Source organism: Lynx rufus, unplaced genomic scaffold, assembly GCF_022079265.1.
Source record: "Lynx rufus isolate CCGP_SWC_20201006 ecotype Redwood Valley unplaced genomic scaffold, mLynRuf1.p SCAF_4, whole genome shotgun sequence".
Lineage (NCBI taxonomy): Eukaryota > Metazoa > Chordata > Mammalia > Carnivora > Felidae > Lynx > Lynx rufus.
In genome coordinates, this window is record NW_025814856.1 from 35,496,725 (window position 1) to 35,519,850 (window position 23,126).

The following is a 23,126-nucleotide window of genomic DNA, read 5'->3' on the forward strand; positions in this document are numbered from 1 at the left end:
CGTGTGACACACCCCCTGAGAGTTGCAAGTGAGGCTCACTGTAAAATAAATTCAACATCAGCACAACACAGGGTGGAAAGGACAGGCTAATAACCTTCTTGCTCCCACCTGGAGAGATCAAACCCCTGAATTTTTCTCCAGGAGCAGACACACATGCACACACACACACACACACACAACCCTGGCAACCAAACGCTGATCTAGCCATTCTATGGATGTTTCAAATTTCTAGGTGGTGCCCTAAAAGTACGCTAACTAGGAAAATAATAAGCTGCCCTCTCTTTACATACAGGCGTTATTTCCTACAGGATACGACTGGCCCGCAACAGCTTAAGCCCATGTAATACTGCCAATTGGAATTCCCCATCGTCCGCTGGTCAACACTACTTGGAAGTCTTTAGGATGACACTGCAGGACATCTGGCGAAGGGGTAGAGAAAACAGAAACATATTCACTTCCCTGACTCAAATCTACCCAGGCTCTCAAAGCTCCTGTTGGACGAAGTGCCTTCCACCATCCCTTGCAAATGCTTTCCAAACAACAACTTCCGTGATGGTGCTTCATTTGGAGGAAGAAGACACACAACTATGTTCTCCTTCATCCATCACCAAGTTCAGGTTGCTCAAGTCCTCCACCCCCAGACTTCAGGTATTTATTTCTAGTCCTTTAGCAGGTAGCAAAGGTCAGTGACGAACCAGAAAAAAATTACCTGCTTCTAGTAACACTATGGATACTCCCATTTTATTCATTTCGTGCTCATAATATCTTTTCCCTGAAACAAAGTTCTCTATTATTTTCCCTTCTGACCTTGAGACCCCGTAACTCACATCAAACAGGTAAGAAACAGGAAACCCAATTGGAGACGTCACCACCTTCAAGCTCTCTTGGTCTTCTTTAAATGGGTTACAGTTCTCACCTGATTTCCAACATTCCCTAAAACAGAAACACTGATGGCACATGACATTAGGAGTGAAACTGGGTTTTTTAAATTTTTTTAATGTTTATTTATCTTTGAGAGAGATGGAGAAACAGAGTGTGAACAGGGGAGGGGCGGAGACAGGGAGGGAGAGGGAGAGGGAGAGGGAGAGGGAGAGGGAGAGGGAGAGAGAGAGAGAGAGAGAGAGAAGAGGAGAGGAGAGAGAATGAATCCCAAGCAGGCTTCAGGCTCTGAGCTGTCGGCACAGAGCCCAACGCGGGGCTCAAAATCACAAACTGTGAGATCATGACCTGAGCAGAAGTCAGATGCCCAGCCGACTGAGTCACCCAGGCGCCCCGGAGTGAAAATTTTTTTAACTCTGTATACACACATAGCCTTCTCATAAACAATCAATCATTTCTAGTAGCTTTTTGAACATCTCTTCAATAACATTATTTCCAGTGTGCTATTCTGAGACCACCATATGGGGCAAAATATTTCAAGCATCCAAACTACACCTAAGAAAACACAAAACCTTTTTCTTCCTGTCCCATCTCTACCCTTCCTGACTCTTTTTACCAATGATTTCATTTTCTTTATATGGGACAAAAGATTCTGATTTCCTTATATAGCACTGACATCCAGAGGAGATACTGACCTGTAGCTTTTAAACCCCAAATTGTAGGCTTTGTTTAGATGAGTTTAACTGCATGGCTTGAAAGAGGAAAGAGGAACTTTCTTCTCAAGGGTGAGGAGAATCTTTTTCCTAACTACCCAGAGAACTCTTCAAAGGCGGGATCTTTGCCTGCTCTGCCTCAAAGACTCAAAAGGGGGCAGAAGGAAAAGCCTGCTTTGCCAAGTAGGGTGACTCCCCAGCTCATTTAAGGAACTGAAATCCTTTTCTCTCCAGTCAGTGAAACAACCCTTCCTTCCCTCGAAAAACGATGTGAAGCCTGCTCATTTGTCAGGCATTTTGCAAGGCTGACCTTGCCGACAGCACTGGGACTCGAACTTAGAGCTGAGGACATCAGAAGAAGCCGGGGATTAACACCTCGTGTAATCTGTTCCTTTCCCTTCTAATTAAATGCCAAGGTTCTGAAAAGCCCATCAAGATGGCGCTGGAGGAAAACAATGTAGGGTACAAGGTAGGCGAATGGACGCTAGAGGCTTTCGGCATCCAGGAATGACCGTGCCGGTGCAAAATGAGTATTTATTCACAGTCCTTCGGAAAAGTGGAGATGGAAGTCACCGTTTTAGAGGCAAAATATCCCTCTATCAGCCCGGCTGTGGCACATTAAGGCTAAAATGGAGACTCAACAGGCCTGGATGAAACCAGAGCTTGGTAAGAGCGAGAGTCTCACTTTGTTTTTCCTTCCAAATCAGTGATTCTCATCTCTGGCCCCAGGCCTGAACACTCACCAGGTAGCTATTAGCTAATACAGTTGCCTGGGCTCCACCTGGCAAGATTCAGACGCAACGCAGCTGTGGTGAAAAGCCTCTGCCTTTGATCGTGTAATAGCTCCTCAGAGAGAGAATTAAGTAGGCATCATCATACAGACACCCTTATCAATCACCGCCCAAACAGAGGCTTTTTGACCATTCCACAATCCTTCTTCTTGTTGATAAAACAAAGGATTTGCCTGTGGAGCTGCGTACATAAAGAAACCATTCGCTGGAGGTGGGGCAGGAGGAGGACAGGGAAATTATGGAAGAAACCGTACTGAAACTGCATCATCAGATTGCACCTGAGGGGGTAAATGCCCAGTATTGGTCAAAAGAAGCTGTCCGTGGAGTAACTTCAAGACTTACTGGCTGGAGCCATCACACACACACACACACACACACACACACACACACACACACACACACTCTATCTCAAATTATTTTGAGACTTCACTCTTCTTAAAAGTACTCTCTTGCAAAGAATGGTCACATAGGCAGTGATGAGGAAATGGAACGATCTTCCCCACTCTTGATGAACAGAGGTCACAAACCCCACTTACCTAGCATCTTCCCTAAACCTAGAAGTAGTCATTGAGGGGGAGGGGGGGACTAAATACAACATAAAAACAAATTAAGTAAAACACAGATAAAACATTGTGCCGTACAATTGACCCATGAAAATGCAAATAACTCATAATTCTTATCTTTCAGGAAGTACTGTTCAGACCCAATGTGTTAGCTTGTGCTGTTTATCACAATACATGTGGCTATGGAGCACTTGAAATGTGGCCAGGGCCACAGGTAGAAATAATATTTTGGATATATTAGGTTACATAAAACGTATTCATAAAATTAATTTCACCTATTTCCCTCAACTTTTTAACACGGTTATAGAACATTTAAAATTACATATGCAGCTCTCATATTTCTACTGGACCACCATGCAGTAGACCAGGCTTGCTTTCTGCTATTGAGCTCTTCTGAGCCTTGCCTGCCCCCTAGTGTCAGAACGCCGGCAACACAGGCAAATCATTTTCCAAACATCTGTATAAGTACTATTCATTTTAGTCTGCAAAGTAAACAATAGTAGCTTCCATATGCAGCTTTATTATTTGCAGTTTTCACAAGTAAGTTGCATTTGAGCCTCATCGAAATAACTCCTGTAGTAGAAGTTGCATTCCCCACTTAGTTGTTCTCTTGGAAAGAAAGACATTTCTTACAGAAAATTAGGGCGAAAATAGTCATTCCAATCAAAAGTACCTGCAGAGTTCCTGTAAAATTTCAGCCATTATAGGAGCCAGAAACATGAGCTCAAACTTAGATTCAATAACTACTCTTCGATTTATCCTAAGTTAAAAATAACACAAGGCACCTGTAGGGGCTAAGGGCTGGCCACCCCCAAGATGGGCCACGTTGGCATAAAGGTTATTTTGAGTTGAAAGCAATCAAGACCCAGTGGATTAAGTAAAGCTCTTTAACTCCCCGTGAAAACTGTGTAAAACGATTTTTGATAGAAGACCTGCTCCAGGAAAAGAGCTATCACCAGAAGTAACTATGTTATGATATGAACCAGGTATGGTAGAGAGGGAGAATAGGCCTGGTCCATGAACAATGTCTATAACCCACTGTTCCTGAGTATCCCAGCAAACATCTGTTTACCGCACATTTACTGCTTCATTCTTCCTAAGGATTGCATTCCTTCTCTTTGAAGGCCCAGACCCCTACCCACTTCTTAGTTCAGAATGATGGACATACCTCATTTTGCCTGGCTTTGTAACTTCCATGTCTGTATGGATTCCCCGTACATAGCCTATTAAATTTTATTTTCTCCTGTTTATCTGTCTCGTGTCAGTCTGATTCTTAATCCAGCTAGAAGGACCTTGAGGGGACCAGATATTTTTGCTCCCTGACACACCAAATCACAGAACCACAACATTCAAATTTTCATCATCATTTATAATACGGAAAACAGGACACCTAAATTACCATAAATTTCGACAGTACAGATAGCTATAAAATAGAATACATTTAAAAGGAGAAGGCAGGTTGCAATAAAGACAACTAACATTCATTGAGCACTAACTGTGGAACACAATTCTTAGCACTTTCAAGACGTGAATACAGGCATACCTCGGAGATCTACAGGGGCAGTTCTAGACCACTGCAATAAAGTCAACGACACAATAAAGACAAAAGGATTTTGTTTCCCAGTGCATATAAAAATTATGCGTACTGGGGCGCCTGGGTGGCGCAGTCGGTTAAGCGTCCGACTTCAGCCAGGTCACGATCTCGCGGTCCGTGAGTTCGAGCCCCGCGTCGGGCTCTGGGCTGATGGCTCAGAGCCTGGAGCCTGTTTCCGATTCTGTGTCTCCCTCTCTCTCTGCCCCTCCCCCATTCATGCTCTGTCTCTCTCTGTCCCAAAAATAAATAAAAAAAAAAAAAAAAGTTGAGAAAAAAAAAATTAAAAAAAAAAAAAGTTTAAAAAAAATTATGCGTACAATACACTATAGTCTATGAAGGGCACATTATCATTAGGTCTAAAAAACAATGTACACACCTTAAAAATACTTTATTACAAAAATTGCTAACCGTCATCCAGGCTTTCAGTGAGTCATAATCACTGATTGACTGCAGATCACCATAATACGATAAAGACATGGTTTTAAATATGGCAAGAATTACCCAAATGTGACACAAAGATGTGACATGAGCCAATGCTATTGCAAAAACGGTGCCAGTACACTTCCTTGCACAAGATTACGACATTCAATTGGAAAGAAAAGATAAAAAGAAAGAAAAGGAATGAAGAAAAAACAATTCAGTAAAGCACAAGAAAACCAAGTACAATCAAACAGGGCATGCCTGTGGTGGACCCCTAATTACAAATCTAACGGGACTCTTTTTTTACATTTTATTATCTCCACTTCACAGAGGAGACTAAGTCCCAAACCGAATTGATAATCCGCCCAAGTACAGAAGGGGGAACCAAGCACACGTGAAACTCCCACAGCTCACTGCACCACGAACAGTACAATCCCTTGTATCTGACCCAGGCATTTCATGTCTTCTGCCAGCACCCAGGAAACTGTGACTGGCGGACTCATTAGCTGGCAAGTAGGGGGAGATCTCAGACCTGTCACAATTCTCATCACCCGACCAGCTTCCAGCACCTCCAGTTCACTCTGTCCCCAGCTTCCTGCAGCCTTGTTAGAAATACCTTTTTTCCTGCTTTCTTCAAGTTGAGCCGAAACGTCAGTCTTCATAAAGCAATGCTCTTCATCACGGTCAGCCTTTTAGAACCATGAAAAACAAGCCTTTTTCTCTTGTACATGATAAAGCTTTGACCTCTCAAGGCACTGATCTATCTCCTTGTACCGACACAATTCCCAGCCGTTCCTCAAAGATGAAAGTTTCCAGACTGGCTCTCATTCTGGATGCCTCTAAATACATACATAGCTACCATTTATTGAGTGTTTACTATGTGCTAATCCATCTGCCTACTTTTTCTCATTCTGTCATCCCCATAACCTCGTAAGGTAAATACATAGAATGTTCCATTTTCACAGACGATGAAGTAGGTTCAGAATGGTTAAGTGGTCTTGACAAAGCCACACAGCCATACGTGCAGAATCAGGATATTTGACTTGAGAGTCCAAATACTTGGTTCCCTTTATGGCTTCATTCTCACGTGTGTTCCAATTAGTCAGGGCCTATTTACACCTGGACACAGTAGAGCACATAGGAGGCTTTACACCAAAGCAGATTATATTAAATAGCAGCTAAGCACCACAGCATCTGCTGTCATTTAAAACCCCAAAACAGGTCATACTTAAAGCTCCCTGGGGAAACAGAGCCACTGAAATGAATCTGCACATCAGCAGCACCTACGTTCCTAACTGTCTGTTACATCAGAAAAGAAGCTATGATGTTACATCAGAGAAGAAGCATCCAACTTCTAAGGGGAATTGTAAATTTCTTTGAAGTGTCCAATTTCTCCTAGGAATCAATCTCACGGTCGTAGGGTGTTTATCATCCCAAACTCATCATGTCTACACTGGACGAAACTTTTGCAAAGATTCCCCCAGTACTAATTCCACAAGCTTCTCAAGTTTCTGAAGCTGGCAGCACCTTTCCACCATGTTGTCTGCTGCCCTCTTGCGGGGAAACGGTGCTACTGACAGGAAAAAAAGAGGAAAAAGCAGAAAAAGACAAATCGCTAGTTGAAGAAATAACAGAGTTAACTCTGACTTCTTTTAAAAGAAACTGACCTAGCAGTTGACCCTTTCACCTTTTCTATTGCTTGAGGCTACACAAGTCCATATGGTCTCACACTCCATCATTACATCAAGTAAGACCTTAGAAAACAAAGAAGGATGGTCTTTTGTGTTTTCTAATTCCTTAGAAACACCACTTGTGGACTTCTGTCCATGAACGCCATGTGCCTTAAAGAAAGACTCCCACCACCTAGCCTAGGAAAAGTAGGTGGGGTTTTATTAGGTTTGGCTTCTTAATGCTTGAACTGAAATGAAAACCACAAGCCACACCTAACACCTCATCTTGCAAAAGTGGGGTGAGTCGCACCTTCTTCCCCACCATCTTAGAGAGTCGTTGTAAGAACTCTCCTTGTTTGGGGGCACCTGGGCAGTTCAGTCGGTTAAGCATCTGACTTCGACTCAGGTCACAATCTCGTGATTCGTGAACTCAAGCCCCACGTCGGGCTCTGTGCTGACAGTTCAGAGCCTAGGGCCTGCTTCGGACTCTGTGTCTCCCTCTCTCTGCCCCTCCCGCACTCATGCTCTCTCAAAAAAAAACATTAAAAAAATGTTAAAAAAAAAAAAAAAAGAACTCTCCTTGTTTATATGCAACCATCAATGAGCCACTCTCCTAATCCAAGCCATTAAAAGCATCCAATAAACTTCTAACTAGGGTTTCCCGGGGCCACAGCTCCTTTAATTGGCCAGCACCAAACACAAAGCCCTTGGGACAGTGTCAGGAGTCCTTCTGGACACTCACGCACAGGCTTCTGCAGTTAACCCTCTGTGGCTTGTTCCTGCTCTGGAGCTGCCTACATCCAGAGCGGAGTAAAAATCTGACTAGAGCTTCTCAGCCTCTCAGTACAGACAGCCTCCCCCACCCCCACCCCACTCCTGTTGATTCTGACTCTGAGTTTTCTATCAGCGGAGCTCTTATGCTAGGAAGAAAACCACAGACTTGCTTCTCCTGAAGGTCATTAGTGAAAATTTCTACCAGTCCCCAACCCCTCCCCATCACACACACACACACACACACACACACACACACACACACGCACACACGCACACACACACACACACACAGCCTCACTGGAATGGGAGGGAAAAGGGAGAACAGTGAAGGGATGAGGTAGGGGATTATCAAAGTGCCCAGTCTACAAAAAGCTTTTGCAAACCAATGAGTAAACAATCACGAGAGCCAAAAGAAAAGTGGATAAAGAATACAGTAGCTCAAATAAAAACAAACAGTTCACCAGCACGCTGAGTTGTCAGTCAAAAACAGATGCAAGCCCATACAACCCACAAGTTGGCGAAAAATTAAAACCTGATAGCACCAATGGGGCGCCTGGGTGGCTCAGTTGGTTAAGCGACTGACTTCGGCTCAGGTCATGATCTCGCAGTTTGTGAGTTCGAGCCCCGAGCTCTGTGCTGACAGCTCAGAGCCTGGAGTCTGCTTCAGATTCTGTGTCTCCCCCTCTCTCTCCCCTGCTCACGCTCTGTGACTCTCTCTCAATAATAAATAAACGTTAAAGAAAAAAAAACTTGAAGCACCAAGCATTGACAAGGGTTTGGGGAAACGGGCATGACCACACAATTACTGTTAGTGGAAGTATAAATAAGTCCAAAAGTTTCTAAGGGCACTTTGGCACTACTAAAACATTAATGTGCTGGGTCAGAAGCTGAATACTCACCAAAATTCAGGTTCTGCTAGTCTCCCTGCACCCGCAGCTAAAGTGTTTCCCAGTTACTCTGGAGTAAGGTGTGGTTATGGGCCTCTGGTATACACACATACTGGTATACACATTCTTTTTTTTCTGGAAGGATAGTTGTTAATGATTAATTTTATGTATCAGCTGGATTGGGCCATGGGATGCCCAGATACCTGATTAAACATTATTTCTGGGCGTGTCTTGAAGCACATGGGTGGCTCAGATGGGTAAGCCCCCACTCTTGATTTCGGTCCAGGTCATGGTCTCATGGTTGGTCTCATGGTTGGGCTCCATGATGACAGCACAGAGCCTACTTGGAATTTTCTCTCTTTCTCTCTCTCTCTCTGCCCCTCCCCCACTTGCTTACACTCACTCGCTCTCTCTCAAAATAAATAGTTTTTAAAAAATATTATTTCTGGGTGTGTCTGTAAAGGTGTTTCTGGAAGCGATTAGCGTTTAAATTGGCGGACTGAGTAGATGCCACTGCCCAATGTGTCAGAGCCTCATCCAATCCCTCCACCTTGCAGATTACAGATCATGGAACATCTCAGCCTACACAGTTATGTGAGCCAATACATCATAAGAAATCTCTTTCTATATCTAACACACACGCGCGCACGTGCGCTACACACACACACACACACACACACACACACACACACACAAACACACACGGTAAAAGAATAAGAGAACAGAGCCCCCTGCAGGAGGGAACCAGTCCTGGCTCCTTTGATGGTTGTTCAGACAAGTGGTGAGAGGGATTTAAATCACAAAGATGGAGGAAGCCCCCAAAAGCCAAGAAGCACGTGCTGAGAATCCAAATAAAATCACCTAGGAATGAAATTTTCATTTCCTTAGCAGAATTTGCCAAGGCTTTGCTCTGACTTCTTGCTGTCCTGATTGCTGTTGAGTCTTTGCTCACATGGAAGATCCTGTCCCTACTTCTTGTGTATATAATTCTAACCTTAATTTATATCTATCCCTATGGTTGCACCTTTTCTAAATTCAAAGACATGAGGATTGCCACATGGATAAAAACTGAAGGTTCCGTCACATCCTGTTTCCTTCAACTTTTAATCACTTTCCAACACAGTGTCGCAAGCTGAGTTCCTGGATGTCTGGAAATCTGTTCTTGATAACCTGCCCCATTGAAAGGTTTGCCTGACTGCTACCCTCTCAACCTCCACCCAAGAAAAGAGATACGAATTAAACAGATAAGACTAATGACTTCACACACTCTATCCCTGAGAACAAGCTCATCAAAAGACACACAGTGCAATGACCAGCTAGCTGTAGACACTTCACAGCAGCCAAATGGTATTGATTTTATGCTGATTCATTAAAATTTCAATTATTTTTCCCTTCTTCTCTGAACTCTCGCTTGAGAAGGGAAAATTGAGTCGTGAGAGATTTTTAAACTCATCTGAAGCCTAAAATTATGTCTTAACCTTTAAATACCAGAATAACAGAGTGGAACGCACAACCTGTTACACATCTGAAGGCAGGGATATCTGATAAACTCTACACACAAGACCTGTGGGAGAGAATTCACGATTCTGACCTATACCTGGTTTAAGGGTTCAATATTCACTTTTTCACTAAGCCGTCAAAGCAAGCCTGGCATTGCCACGCCTCAAACTATGGAAGCAAAGACAGTAAATTAATTACCTGGCAATAAGTCCACAAACGTGAATTACTCAGGAAAACACAATTCACTGTGGGCTTTCCAAGTATGTACCACTTTCAATGTGGATGTAACAAGGAAAGGGGAATGGGGGCAAACACACAAACACACACATGCACCTGCACAACCACACACAGATACTTAACTGATTATTTTCATCTTTTTTTAGAAATAAGCAAAGTATAGACCAGGGTCTCACTAGAAATCATGAGGATGATACTCTAAAACTTTAGACACGTTTTATTTTAGGTCCCATACAAAAGCTACCACTGCTTTTTTCTTTCCTTTCTTCTTCATTTTTTTAAACCCTTCACCATCGTTTCTCCACACATGTTGAAAAGGTCTTAGATTATCTGAAAGCTTCGCTCTAGCCCTGGAAGTGTTTAAGTTTACCAATAAAGATGTTCTGCCTTCAAAGGAAGCTACAGCAGTAATACATGCACAAAGAAAGTGCTGCTGGCTCTCTGGGATTCTTTGAGAAAAACCACTGTAAGAATGGAAATGTACTCAAGAAAGGAAAAGGAACAAACCTGGAAAACATCTTTAAAAAATGTCTGCAACAACATTCTTTAAACACCACACCACTGAACTGCTTTGCTCTGATTATTTCATGCTTTCTCCCGTTATTTATACACCATCAAAAGCTCTTGTCAATTACCTGTGTCTCAAACATGGGCTCTGACATTTGCAAGGGTTTTATTAATTGATCTCAGTGACATATCATGAGCTTAAAGGGCTTACCTGCGTGTCCCCGGAGGTGCTGGCTCGAGGCGGACATCAGCTTACAGCACACCATTAACACATAGGCCAGAAAGAGCCAGTGTGACAGTAACACTGACTTAGCATAGACTCTCATCCTGGAGAGAAAGCAGGACACAAAGTCAGTGAGAGCTCAGTGAGGTGAGGCCCTGGGGCAAAACATGCCAACAGGCTCTGGGGGGAACTGGGAGAAAGCTGCAGGACATATTCAGTGCTGGACTTCTTCTCCCCCCAAGGAAAGTGAAGGCCAATTACATCTGATTTGCACCACGTATTAACTCAATGTGCAATGAACACTTTTTGTAATTACGAGTTTTCATGTTAGCAATGTGCTTCAGTGAGAAGTCTATTTAGGGCCACCTGGGTGGCTCAGTCGGTTAAGTGGCTGACTTCAGCTCAGGCCACGATCTCACGGCGTATGGGTTCCAGCCCTGCATCAGTCTCTGTGCTGGCAGCTCAGAGCCTGGAGCCTGCTCCAGATTCTGAGTCTCCTGCTCTCTCTCCCCACCCCCCACCCCGCTCGTGCTCTGTCTTGCAAAAATAACCATTTTTTAAAAAAACTTTTACAACTGCTAAGTCTATTTATGAAGCCCCAGTGTATAGCTTGACTTGTCCTGATAGAACATGGGGGTATATATACTATTTTATATCAAGAAATGAGAAAGTTACATACTTAAAGGTGGATTCAAATAAAATAGCCACGGTTTCTGCATTTCAAAGAAACCACGGAAATTGTCACACTCAGCCTGAGAGTTCTCCCCTGGCTACATACTATATATACATATTAATATATGATTATCAGCCTCAAAGTTTGGCGGGAATATGGGCAAGAATAGGTAAATATAAAATAAAAACAGATGAAAAGATAAAGAAGATGTGGTATATATGTATGATGGCATATTATTCAGCCATGAAAAAAAATGGAATCCTGTCATTTGCAACAATTCAGATCGATTTTGAGGACATTATGCTAAGGGAAATAAGTCACACAGAAAAAGGCCAATCCTATTTGATAACACTTATATATGGAATCTAAAAAAGCCACTCAGAGAAACATTGTAGTTAGCAAAGGTTGGGAGGGCAGAAAAATGGGAGTGATATTGTTCAAATGGTACAATTTTTCAGTTACAAGATTAGTAAGTTCAGGGGCCTAAGGTATAGCATGGTGATTACAGCTAACAATACTTCATCATATACTTAAACGTTGCTAAGAGTAGATCTTAAATGTTCTCATTACAAAAAAGAAATGGTAATTATGTGACAGGATGGAGATGATAGCCAATACTATGGTGGTCACCATTTTGCAATTTATATATATTTATCAAATCATCACATTGTATACCTTAAACACATACAAGGTTATGTATCAATTATTTTTCAATAAAGCTGGGAAGATAAATAAACCTAGGTTCATATGAATGGACAGTATCAAAACAGTTGCTCAAAGACAAGTTCATGTGGATGTTTAGTCTACTATTCTCAAAAAAAAAACCCAAAAGAAATTAAAAGAAGGTACAAAAAATGCATTCTCCCCCCACAATTAATTTTTTCTTCCTTCCTTCCTTCCTTCCTTCCTTCCTTCCTTCCTTCCTTCCTTCCTTCCTTCCTTCCTTTTGAGAAAGAGAGAGCATACACACATAAGCTGGGGGAAAGGGGCAAAGAGAGAGAGAGAATATCTTAAGAGGCTCCACACTCAGCACAGAGCCCAACACAGGGCTCAATCCCATGACCCTGGGACCATGACCAGAAGCTAAATCAAGAGTGTAATGCTCAACCAAATGAGCCACCCAGGTGCCCCATCCCCCAATTTTCTTTTTAATTGAAGGATGGTTGACATCTCCCTAATTTCCTGCCCTTTTTGACATGACAAGCACATTAGATAGAACGTGATCGACTTGTTTCAAATTTTTTTAATTAACTTTTTCAAGCAAAAGTCAGAGAGGTTGGCATGTGAAACTCCAGTGGTATTAGGCACATGAGTCATGTTGTCCCTGATATAATTCACTGGAGTGGATCAAAGGAATCCCCTTCATATATGTAGTTCATGTATCAACACTCACGGACAGACAGTAAAAACAGGCCCATGGGCTTGGCTTCTGGTTTGCCTCACTAGAGATGAAATTCCTAAAGCTCTGGAAGGAAGGGTCGATATCCCATGACCACCAGCATCACCTCAGCCAGAGCCCCGAGTCTGTGCTTGAGGGAAAGTACTGCCTTGGGCACCTAGCATCCAAATCATACTCCAGAGAACAGGTTCTACCCCCACCCTTCTCTCTTGGCGTCTCCCAGTTCAGCCACACAGATCTTGTTGAAAAGGTATCATCCTCCTCATTGACAGGAGACACCGTCTGCCTTTGAAGCAGCCAGGGGAAGGCAAGGTTCCAGTATCATTTTTGAACAACTCGGCATTAAAAAGGCACCAAGTGTTGACTTTGTTTTGCCCGTCACCTTGGAAATCCTGAGCATTCTAAACTAACATGGGGACATCAAGTCTCTCTGCTGTAAAGGCCCTACACATGCCTTCATTTCTCAAAGCCCCATCTCCTATCTCTCCCATCTGTTTATTGTAAGTGTTCCAGTCAACAATAGGCTCTTTTTTTTTTTAATGTTTTATTACTTATGTTTGAGAGAGAGAGAGAGAGAGAGGAAGAGGGAGAGAGAGCGCGTGAACAGGGGAGGGGCAGAGAGAGAGAGGGAGACACAGATTCCAAAGCAGGCTCCAGGCTCTGAGCTGTCGGCACAGGGCCTAACACGGAGCTTGAACTCAAAAGCTGTGAGATCATGACCTGAGCTGAGGTCGGATTGTTAACCAACTGAGCCAGCCAGGTGCGCCAGTCAACAGCAAGCTCTTAGTAGTTAAGTTTTGGAGGACTCAAGTGCCCCAACCCTTGTGTTGTTCAAGAATCAACTGTAATTAATTATATTATCATTTTAGGGAATTGATTATTAATTTATTACTAACTGGGGAAAGCATGTAGTTTCAAAATTCCGTATTTGTGGAATTTGTGGGCAAAGTGCTTTGTCCCAACCCATCGTGTTTTAAAATTCCAGTTGTGGGGTGCCTGGAGGGCTTAGTCAGTTGAGTGTCTGACTTTGGCTCAGGTCATGATCTTGTGGTTGACAAGTTTCAGCCCCGTGTCGAGCTCCATGCTGACAGCTCAGAGCCTGGAGCCTACTTCAGAATCTGTGTCTCCCTGTCTCTCTGCCCCTCCGCTGCTCATTCTCTGTCTCTGTCTCTCAAAAAATAAATAAATGTTTAAAAAAATTTTTTTAATAAAAAAATAAAATACAATAAACATTAATTTTTTTTTTAATTCCAGTTGTTAACTCCAATATTAGTTACTGACCTAAAAACTGCTACACTTTGCAGTTTAAAATGACACTGGACCTATTATCTCACAGGGCACTTAAGTCAGAAGTCTGGCACATTCTAGCCAGGTCCTCGGCCCAGGGACTCACAGGACAGAAATCAAAATGTCCTCTGGGCATGTCCTCACCTAGAGGCTCAACTGGGGAAAGCATGATGTCCAAGCAACTGTGTGTTATCAGCAAAATCCATTTCCTTGGGCCCATATAATTGAGGTCCTTGTGTTCTTGCTAACAGCCAGGACCTGCTCTCAACTCCGAGGAAAATGTTACCCAAAGGGAACGTGCTCTCCCTCACTATCCTTTCCTTCAGCTGGCATTCCTCAGAGGTACCAGACTGACCTGAAGACCAGAATCCCCCCCTGCCCAGTCTGTGTATCCACGATCCATTCTCTGAGATGTGAGTCACATTGCTGAGAATTTCAAGTATGAACTGCTCTCTCTCCTTGTAAATAAACCCATCAGAGTCAACCTGGTTCTGAAACTCACCTTCTTATTCTTTTTTCTTCTTTAATTTTAATGTTTATTTATTTTTGAGAGAGAGAAAGAGACAGAGTGTAAGCAGGGGAGGGGCAGAGAGAGAGAGAGGGAGACACAGAATCCGAAGCAGGCTCCAGGCTCTGAGAGTCAGCACAGAGCCCGACGCGGGGCTCAAACTCATAAACTGTGAGATCAGGAACTGAGCTGAAGTGGGACACTTAACCAGCTGAGCCACCCAGGCGCCCCACCTCCCTACCTTTTTATTCTTAATCCAATTTCCAGATGCCTGTTGGCTTCTTAATTCTTTACCTTCCACTCAGTATCATTAAAGACTTTTCTTCGGCTTTGTGGCTTGGCTCCCCTGTCTCTAACCACTAAGTCCCACCCAATTCAGTCTCCAAATTCAGATTGGGTCTTTCAGGTGAACTATAACCTCTCCTACCTAATGTACAAGTGAAATCTGGTTTCCATCTGTTTATCAGTCTCTTTATCACCTAAACTTGTCTGAATGGGTCTTACCAAATTTGGAGAGTATATTTGAGATTCTCTGAGTATCAAGGTTGGGAATTGCTTGAGCAGAGAATTAATTGAGGGGTGCTCTAGGGTTATCACCTACAGAGGAGGAAGGCAAAGGGAGGGGAGAAGGCAGGACAGAAGGAGGAAAAGGCCTCAGATAACCCAGTAGAGAATTCCACAGCTGAGATGCCCGTTCTCAGTGGTCCCAAGCTGGCATGAAGGGCCACACCTTTTCCATGTTGATCCATCACTGGATATGAGCCACCCCTAAAAAGGGGGGTAATTTTAGGCAAGGGGGCTCTTTGAATTGAGGATAATTCAAAGAAGCTGTAGGCCACCTTCCGCAGCACTCCCAACAGTGAGGGAATAAATCCTTCATTCCTAAAGGGGGATCTGGGCGGGGCATTGTAGTGTCCACTACTGTCCATCTTCAAACAGAAGACAGCACATGGAATACACCTCATTTACTTTGTGGGTCTGGGGAGTCATCCTCAAGAGAAGACTCATCCTCAGAGCTATAAAGAGACCACACCATGTTTGTTAAAATGTCACAGGAAGTGGTTTCATACATGAAGGCTCTCCCTGCCAGAGCCTGTTTTGACCTAAGATCCATTCTCTTCCCTTCCCCTGGGTCACTCCTACCGGATGCAATTTCCAGGCCCCTGAATCAGCTGGCTTTAACCAATAGGAGATGGTACCTAGAGCCTGGAGAGTGAAAGAAAAAGGATAGGGGTATTTCTCCCCACCTTCTCCAATTTGGGCAGGATCTATGGAGGGGTCATTTCTCCTCCATGGTGCCAGTTCCTGCCAGAAGGCCCATTATGGTTCTAGCTCCCACCGAGGGTCCCTTCCCCCAGGTGCTGGCAAACACGACTTACTTCCTGTTCTACGAGCCTTGGATGGTAGTAGCTTCCCACTGTTCCCTATCCTTGGGCTGCCTCCACACCTTCTGCTTGACTTCTCTGACTCCCCCTTTACGTATATTCCCTGAATTCAATTCCCTCTGTCCAACATTATCAGAATGCCTTTTCTGTTTACCTGGTTGGATCCCAACAACAGACCCCAATGCCAAAGCCTCAAGGGCACCCATTCCAATCCTAGGGGATGATCCCTGATCCATTTTCTTATAAGGACAATCCTATGTAGCAGGTTCCTGGGAGACGTTTCCGGTGCTTAGAACAGGTATTTACTTAACAACAGCTGTCGCTGTCTGGAAAAAGGCCTGGGGATGAGTGAACATTCAACAGTCTTTCTTTATTTTAGTCAATAAACCAGACCCCCAGTAGAAAGATTTCTGACCTACTACATCTACCATAATATTTCAACTTCAATTTCTTCCACATTGAACATTTTGTTCAAAAGTATAACAAAATTGGCTTATCTTTAAAATTTCGCCTGTCACCCTACCAAGTAACCAAGACACTGCTTTACAGACGGAAATGGTTTCAAAAATGAGAGCTAAAATTCGAAAAACTTGGATTCCCAAAATACCCAAAAATTCAATGTAAAAGAAACCTTTTATAAAGGATCATCAACTCTCAGATACTCCGTTTTGCTAAATCCTCAATGCTTCATAAAGAAACCATCTCTAGGTGTCTGTTAAAATCATTTTACCTTGGTGACTTCATAAGATATGGTTCCAGTCAAACACAATTATTTCAAGATGAATTTCAGACCAACTCCAAATTCCCATTTGTAGCTATCGCCAACAATTTCTGCAGTTCCAAAAAATTATCTTAGCTTGGGAAGACCTATTTAAGAAACAAAAAAGATGGCAAGGCATTAGCATTCTAATGTTGAAAGGATACAGATTTCCGGTAGCAAAATACTGTTTTCTACAGTGAAATCTGCAGTTGCAGGACTGTGGTAGGCAACGGAATGCATCTATATTTGTAAAGTGTCCTAACACACAAGGGGGAAAGGATACAGAATCCTACACTCACTAGCCACAGATGTGGTTACCAGAACACAATTTTAAAAGAAAAGTTCTCTCAGCAGCAAAGGCATTCAAAATTTGATGGAGGATCCCAAACCATTCATGATGCAAAATTCCATTCTCCCCATTTCTTTAACATTGGGATGAAAATGAAGTGGGAGATGGCCCATTCCAAGAGTTCCGCAACTTGCCCAAGCTCACAGTGCAGTGGAAAAGCCAGCACGTCCATCAGCTGATGAATGGATAAAGAAATTGTGGTTTATATACACAACGGAATACTATGTGGCAATGAGAAAGAATGAAATATAGCCTTTTGTAGCAATGTGGATGGAACTGGAGAGTGTTATGCTAACTGAAATAAGTCATACAGAGAAAGACAGATACCATATGTTTTCACTCTTCTGTGGATCCTGAGAAACTTACCAGAAGACCATGGGGGGAGGGGAAGGAAAAAAAAAAGTTAGAGAGAGAGGGAGCCAAAACATAAGAGACTCTTAAAAACTGAGAACAAACTGAGGGTTGATGGGGGGTGGGAGGGTGGGGAGGGTGGGTGATGAGTACTGAGGAGGGCACCTGTTGGGATGAGCACTAGGTGTTGTATGGAAACCAATTTGACAATAAATTTCTTATTAAAAAAAAAAAAAAAAAGAATACCAAAAAAAAAAAAAAAGAAAGAAAGAAAGAAAGAAAAGCCAGCATGAAGATCTGAATTCCTAGCTTTGTGTGGTATAAACCTAAAAATGTTGCTAGACAATCTGTGAGGATCCTTTTCGAAAAATGTTAACGGGAGGAAGAGGGTAAACGTCTTTCCAAAATAAACCATTACACCAAAATACAAAGAACACTTGTTAATTCCCTAATTGACATCCAACACGGTCCTTTAATGCACAGACCTCAAAGGACTTTTCCACTCAGTGAAACATTTTTGCAAGGATTCAGATGATCCCAAACCAAAGACATGTCAAAGGGGCGGGGGGGGGGAGTGGACCTGGAAACTACGCCATTTTTTTTTTAAGTTTATTTATTCATTTTGAGAGAGAGAGCGAGTACAGGAGAGGGGCAGAGTGAGAGGGAGAATCTCAAGCAGGATCCACACTGTCAGCACAGATCCCAAAGCAGAGCAGTCCCACGAACCATGAGATCATGACCTGAGCTGAAATCAACAGTCGGATGCTCAACCAAGTAAGCCACCCAGGCGCCCCAAAACTACACCATATTTAACATTGCTAAGTTAAAGGCATCCCTTCCAGTGGTGGAGATCAGAGAAAAATGACGATGTGCATCGGTAAATATTACAGTTGCAAACATGAGATAAAAATGTTCACTGCAACACAGTCTAGTTACTTTAGAATCACACTGAACCTATTACAAACCCGCCACAAAGCACAACTGAACCTTTTCTCTTCTTTAGACGCCCCTAAAGGTAATTACATGTTTGACTGAAGAACACAGACCCACCCCTTTGGGGCTTAAGGAAAGAGAGTCAGCCTTGAGTGAACAGCTCAACAAGAGGAAAGAGACTTTGAATAACTGCACAAATATAAGGTATTTGGGGGAAAAAATACTGGAAACTGTTCATGTCCCACATCCTCCAACTTTATTAACTATGTTTGTCCTGATGTCCACCCAAGGGCACAGTGTGACCTTCTGTTATCGGAAAGAAATACACAGTATAATTTATCAGAATCCATCATAATGAACTTCCCACATATTGGAAACCAAAATGACCTTTCCTAGCTAATATTTATCTTGTTTTCTTCACACAAAAGGAACCACTGGGGATTCTTCTTTTCAATTCATTAAAAAATGGACCCATCAGTGAAAAGAAATGTGATCTCATCGTTCGTATGCCAGACAAGGAGTCAGGAGTTTAATTTTAGGCTGGACAGTAACTCATTCGGTCAGATTGTCCCAGGGTGTACCCTAGGCGCTGGCTTCAAAGGATTAACTCTTTCTTGTCACTTCCAAACTTGAGTGCAATCAAGAGCATGAATAATTTCGCACATGGCACCAAAAGCACTTACTTCTAGTCATTTCTTTTCTCTGTTGTTTTCCAGCCATAGTACAGTCCTTTCTACCCATCTGCTTCCAAACGTGTTTGTTTTTAAAGAGATTCCATGTTTTCCATGATGAAAGACACTGCCCATGTCTTGACTTAAAAAAAAAAAAAATGTTTTCGTGCGCCCCATCATTCTCAGAATGAACTTAAAACACTTGGCATTTAGATGTCGGGTACATTTTTCATCTTTTCCCTCATGTGTTAGTACTGCGTAGGGATAGTCACTCTCTTCCAACAAAGGAGCAGAGAGTGCCTATTTATGCTTCCTGGTACCAAGAAACTTGGAGGTTTCCAGCCACAGGAGACCATTCTTCATATGTTTAATTTATTTCTGTTGTACACAGGAAAAAATTCTGCCTACACTTGATTTCTTATCAAGGAAATAGTGAGGTTTTCCCTTTCTCTTTTCTCTGGATCTATTTGCTCCCACCATGAGTAGGGCGAATTCCCTAAGGGGATTATTCTTTTGAAATAGTCATTTACTTGTAGATAAGCAGCCTCAGAATATCTGTGTTGGTTTTGCTACACCCGCCTCACTCCACACATGTCAATCTGGATAGCATCAAGCTCCTTCTCAGCTTTCCAGTCTACAAATTTACAGGGATGATATATCAGTTCCTTTTAGAATTGGAAGACACAATGACCTTACAGCAAGATCTAATCACGACGCAAAATCAGACTAACTCAAATTTGAGGGACACTCTAAAATGTAATTGCTTTTGAAAGTATCAAGGTCATGAAAGACCAAAAAAAAAAAAAAAAATTCTAAGGAATTGTTTCAAATAAAGGAGAGACACATGGCAACAAAATGCAATTCTGATGGTGCAATGACTGGATCTTGGGACCAGAAACACACACATACACACACAAAGCTATCCTCAGGATGAAGTGCCTACACACACATACACACAACATACACACATACTGCTATAAATAACATTATTGCGACAATTAACAATTTCTAAACGTAGCCTGCAGATTAGAGGGTTGAAGCAACCTTAAGTTTCCTGATTTTGATCATACTGTAAATAAGAAACAGAATGTCATTACTAAAAAAATACACCTTGGGGCGCCTGGGTAGCTCAGTCGGTTAAGCGTCCGACTTCAGCCAGGTCACGATCTCGTGGTCCGTGAGTTCGAGCCCCGTGTCGGGCTCTGGGCTGATGGCTCAGAGCCTGGGGCCTGCTTCCGATTCTGTGTCTCCCTCTCTCTCTGCCCCTCCCCTATTCATGCTCTGTCTCTCTCTGTCTCAAAAATAAATAAACGTTAAAAATAATAATAAAAAATTAAATTAAATTAAATTAAATTAAAAAATACACCTTAAAATACTTAAGAATAAAAAGCAAATGCCTCTACCTCATTTTCAAATGATGCTGGGGGGGGAGGGGGAAGGAGGGAAGGGCAAAGGAAGGGAGACACAGAAGACTGAATGTATGAATATAAAAAATAATGAGCATAATGTAAGCGATTGGTGAATCCGGGTAAAGGGCATATAGGCATTCTTTGTACTATTCTTTCAACTTTTCATTAAGTCAGAAATGATGTCAAAATAAGAAGTTACATGTCTTTATACGTATATATAATTTATTGTCAAATTGGTTTCCATACAACACCCAGCGCTCATCCCAACAGGTGCCTTCCTCAATGCCCATAGCCCACAAGAACTGACATATCTAATTAAAAGCCTTCCATTCATAAGATATACAAAAGTGGTTTAGAATTTATTACCAATCCTAAACAACACGGAGAGTTGGTAGTTGGAATGTTCTGGTTAATTCAATTCTCTGAGCATCCACTCAAGCCCCCACAGAAGCACTCACATAGTGCCAGGCCCTATGTTAAAGCACTTTAAAATATTTGTAGGATTGGAGCACCAGGGTGGCTCAGTTGGTTAAGCGTCCAACTTTGGCTCAGGTCATGATCTCACGGTTGGTGAGTTCAAGCCCCACGTCAGGCCCTGTGCTGACAGCTCAGAGCCTGGAGCCTGCTTTGGATTCTGTGTTTCCCTCTCTCTCTGCCCCTCCCCTGCTCGCTCTGTCACTCTCTCTCTCTTGAAAATAAATAAACACTAAAAAAAATTTTTTAACAAATAAAATATCAGTAGGATCTATTTATACCCTGATACACAGATGAGGAAAGTAAGGCATAAAGACAGTAAGTGACTTGCCCAAGGTCACCCAGCCAACAAGCAGCTACGTTAGGATTCAAATTCAAGCCATCTGGTACCAAGGCACCTACTGTTCCAGTTCCTGTGAAATTATTTCCAAAACGTATTAGTCTCTTTTCATGCTTTAGTAAATAGACTGAAAATAAATCTATCTTCTTGAGGGACTCAAGACCTTGATCAGCATCCTAAAGATGAGAATTCTGCCTGGAAAAATGTGTGTAGGCAACTGGGCTAAATGTGCAAGCAGATGCAGGCTTGGAGCCAAAGGTGTTTGCTATTAACCCCTAAATAAATGTTGCTTCATCTCGGAAAAGCTGCGGAAAAACAGGGATTCAGAATTGCTGCAGGCTTCTGATTTGCTGCAGATTTATTAAAGTCTTATGTCATTTTCCAAATTAAGACCAAACATGCAAGAATTCTAAAGTCCTTGAATGCTTAAGCTGCCATTTTTCAAACAGATGGGAAACAACCACACTGCAGATCACAACTTGTCTAAAACATTGCAGAGAAAATACACCGGAGCCAGAACATACCGCATGAAGGCTAAATTACTTTTGTGGATTTCAATGAAGGAATTCGGCATTGAAACAAAACCAAAGGAAAAAAAAGAGGATTTTTGTCTATGCACCCTCCCAGACTCATTTCCTGACAAACTCCAATTTGGAAGCATTTTTGCAACAACACAGCAGAGCAGATTCTCGCTTAATAACAAAGCAAACAGGGGGCGCCTGGATGGCTCAGTCGGTTAAGCAACTCACTCTTGATTTCGGCTCAAGTCACGATCACAGTCATGGGATCCAGCCCCATGTCGGCTTCACGCTAAGCGCAGAGCCTGTTTTGGATTCTCTCTCTCCCCTTGCCCCTCTCCCCTGCTGACTCTCATTCTCTGTCTCTAAAGTAAAAAAATAATAATAATAATTAAATTTAAAAAAATAATAAAGCAAATGGTCCCAAACGGCACTGCCCTTTCCCGCCTGGCCAATGGTGAGTGTTACAAGTTCTGCCTTGCATCACCTGCACAGTGGCCACTTTCCAATAACTGGCTATTTCCAGACTCACCGTCAGTTTGTCTGACCTCCCTGGGTGGGATCTACTAGGAGGGCCTGGCAACTCTGGTTCTCAGCCCCCCACCCCCGTATCAGGGAACAGGTTAGCATAATTCTCCCAACAACTAATAAAAGAGGTGACACCCTTAAAAGTTTGGACGTTGTAATAAATCATTTTACCACACTAATTTCTACTCAATCAACACAGCAGATGATGTAAATGACAAATGCATCATAAATTAGCAACCTGGGTTTGGGGAGTTAAAAAAAGGGGGGGGAGGAGGTTCGTGAGTGAAAAACATGAGAAAAGATGATCCCACTAAGGGATGTCTTGTCTGATAAACAATGGAAATTTTGAAATGGAAGTTGCCTACATAAATTCATTCATCATTTCTTCAGACAGCAATGAGGAAAGATGTTTCCATTTCCAGTTGCTTAAATAACAAAACCGCATTGAATTGTCTTCTAGAAATTTTCAAGCAGCTTTTCCACAAAAATACATAAAAGCCGATGTAAACCTTCTCTTGACAAATTTATTCTGAAACAAGTATTAATGAGTTTCCTATTTTTAAGAGTGTGCTGATGAAGGTAAATGTATCTAATAGGTTATTGATGCTTACATGAATATATTTCAAACATGGATACATGTCCGATGCCTCCACTGGGCTATCATTTATAATTATCACACGATGCATGGAATTACTTAGTAATTTAGAGCATGTTCACTGTCATATGTTAGAGTGGGCACGTTTTTTCTGCCAGAATGTGGTATATACTTGTCATAAATTGCTT

The 23,126-nt window shown here is 42.4% G+C and overlaps 1 protein-coding gene across 1 annotated transcript in view; it reads right to left on the reverse strand.

The window, feature by feature from the left end:
• TAFA4 (TAFA chemokine like family member 4) overlaps positions 1-16,754 on the reverse strand; it is a 230,179-nt gene extending 213,425 nt beyond the window's left edge. The window contains exons 1-2 of the mRNA XM_047095190.1: positions 16,741-16,754; positions 10,747-10,862 (exon numbers count right to left, since the gene is read on the reverse strand). Coding sequence (XP_046951146.1) covers positions 10,747-10,862; positions 16,741-16,754 — 130 coding nt within the window. The remainder of the gene's footprint in view (positions 1-10,746; positions 10,863-16,740) is intronic.
• Between the last annotated feature and the right edge of the window lie 6,372 nt (positions 16,755-23,126).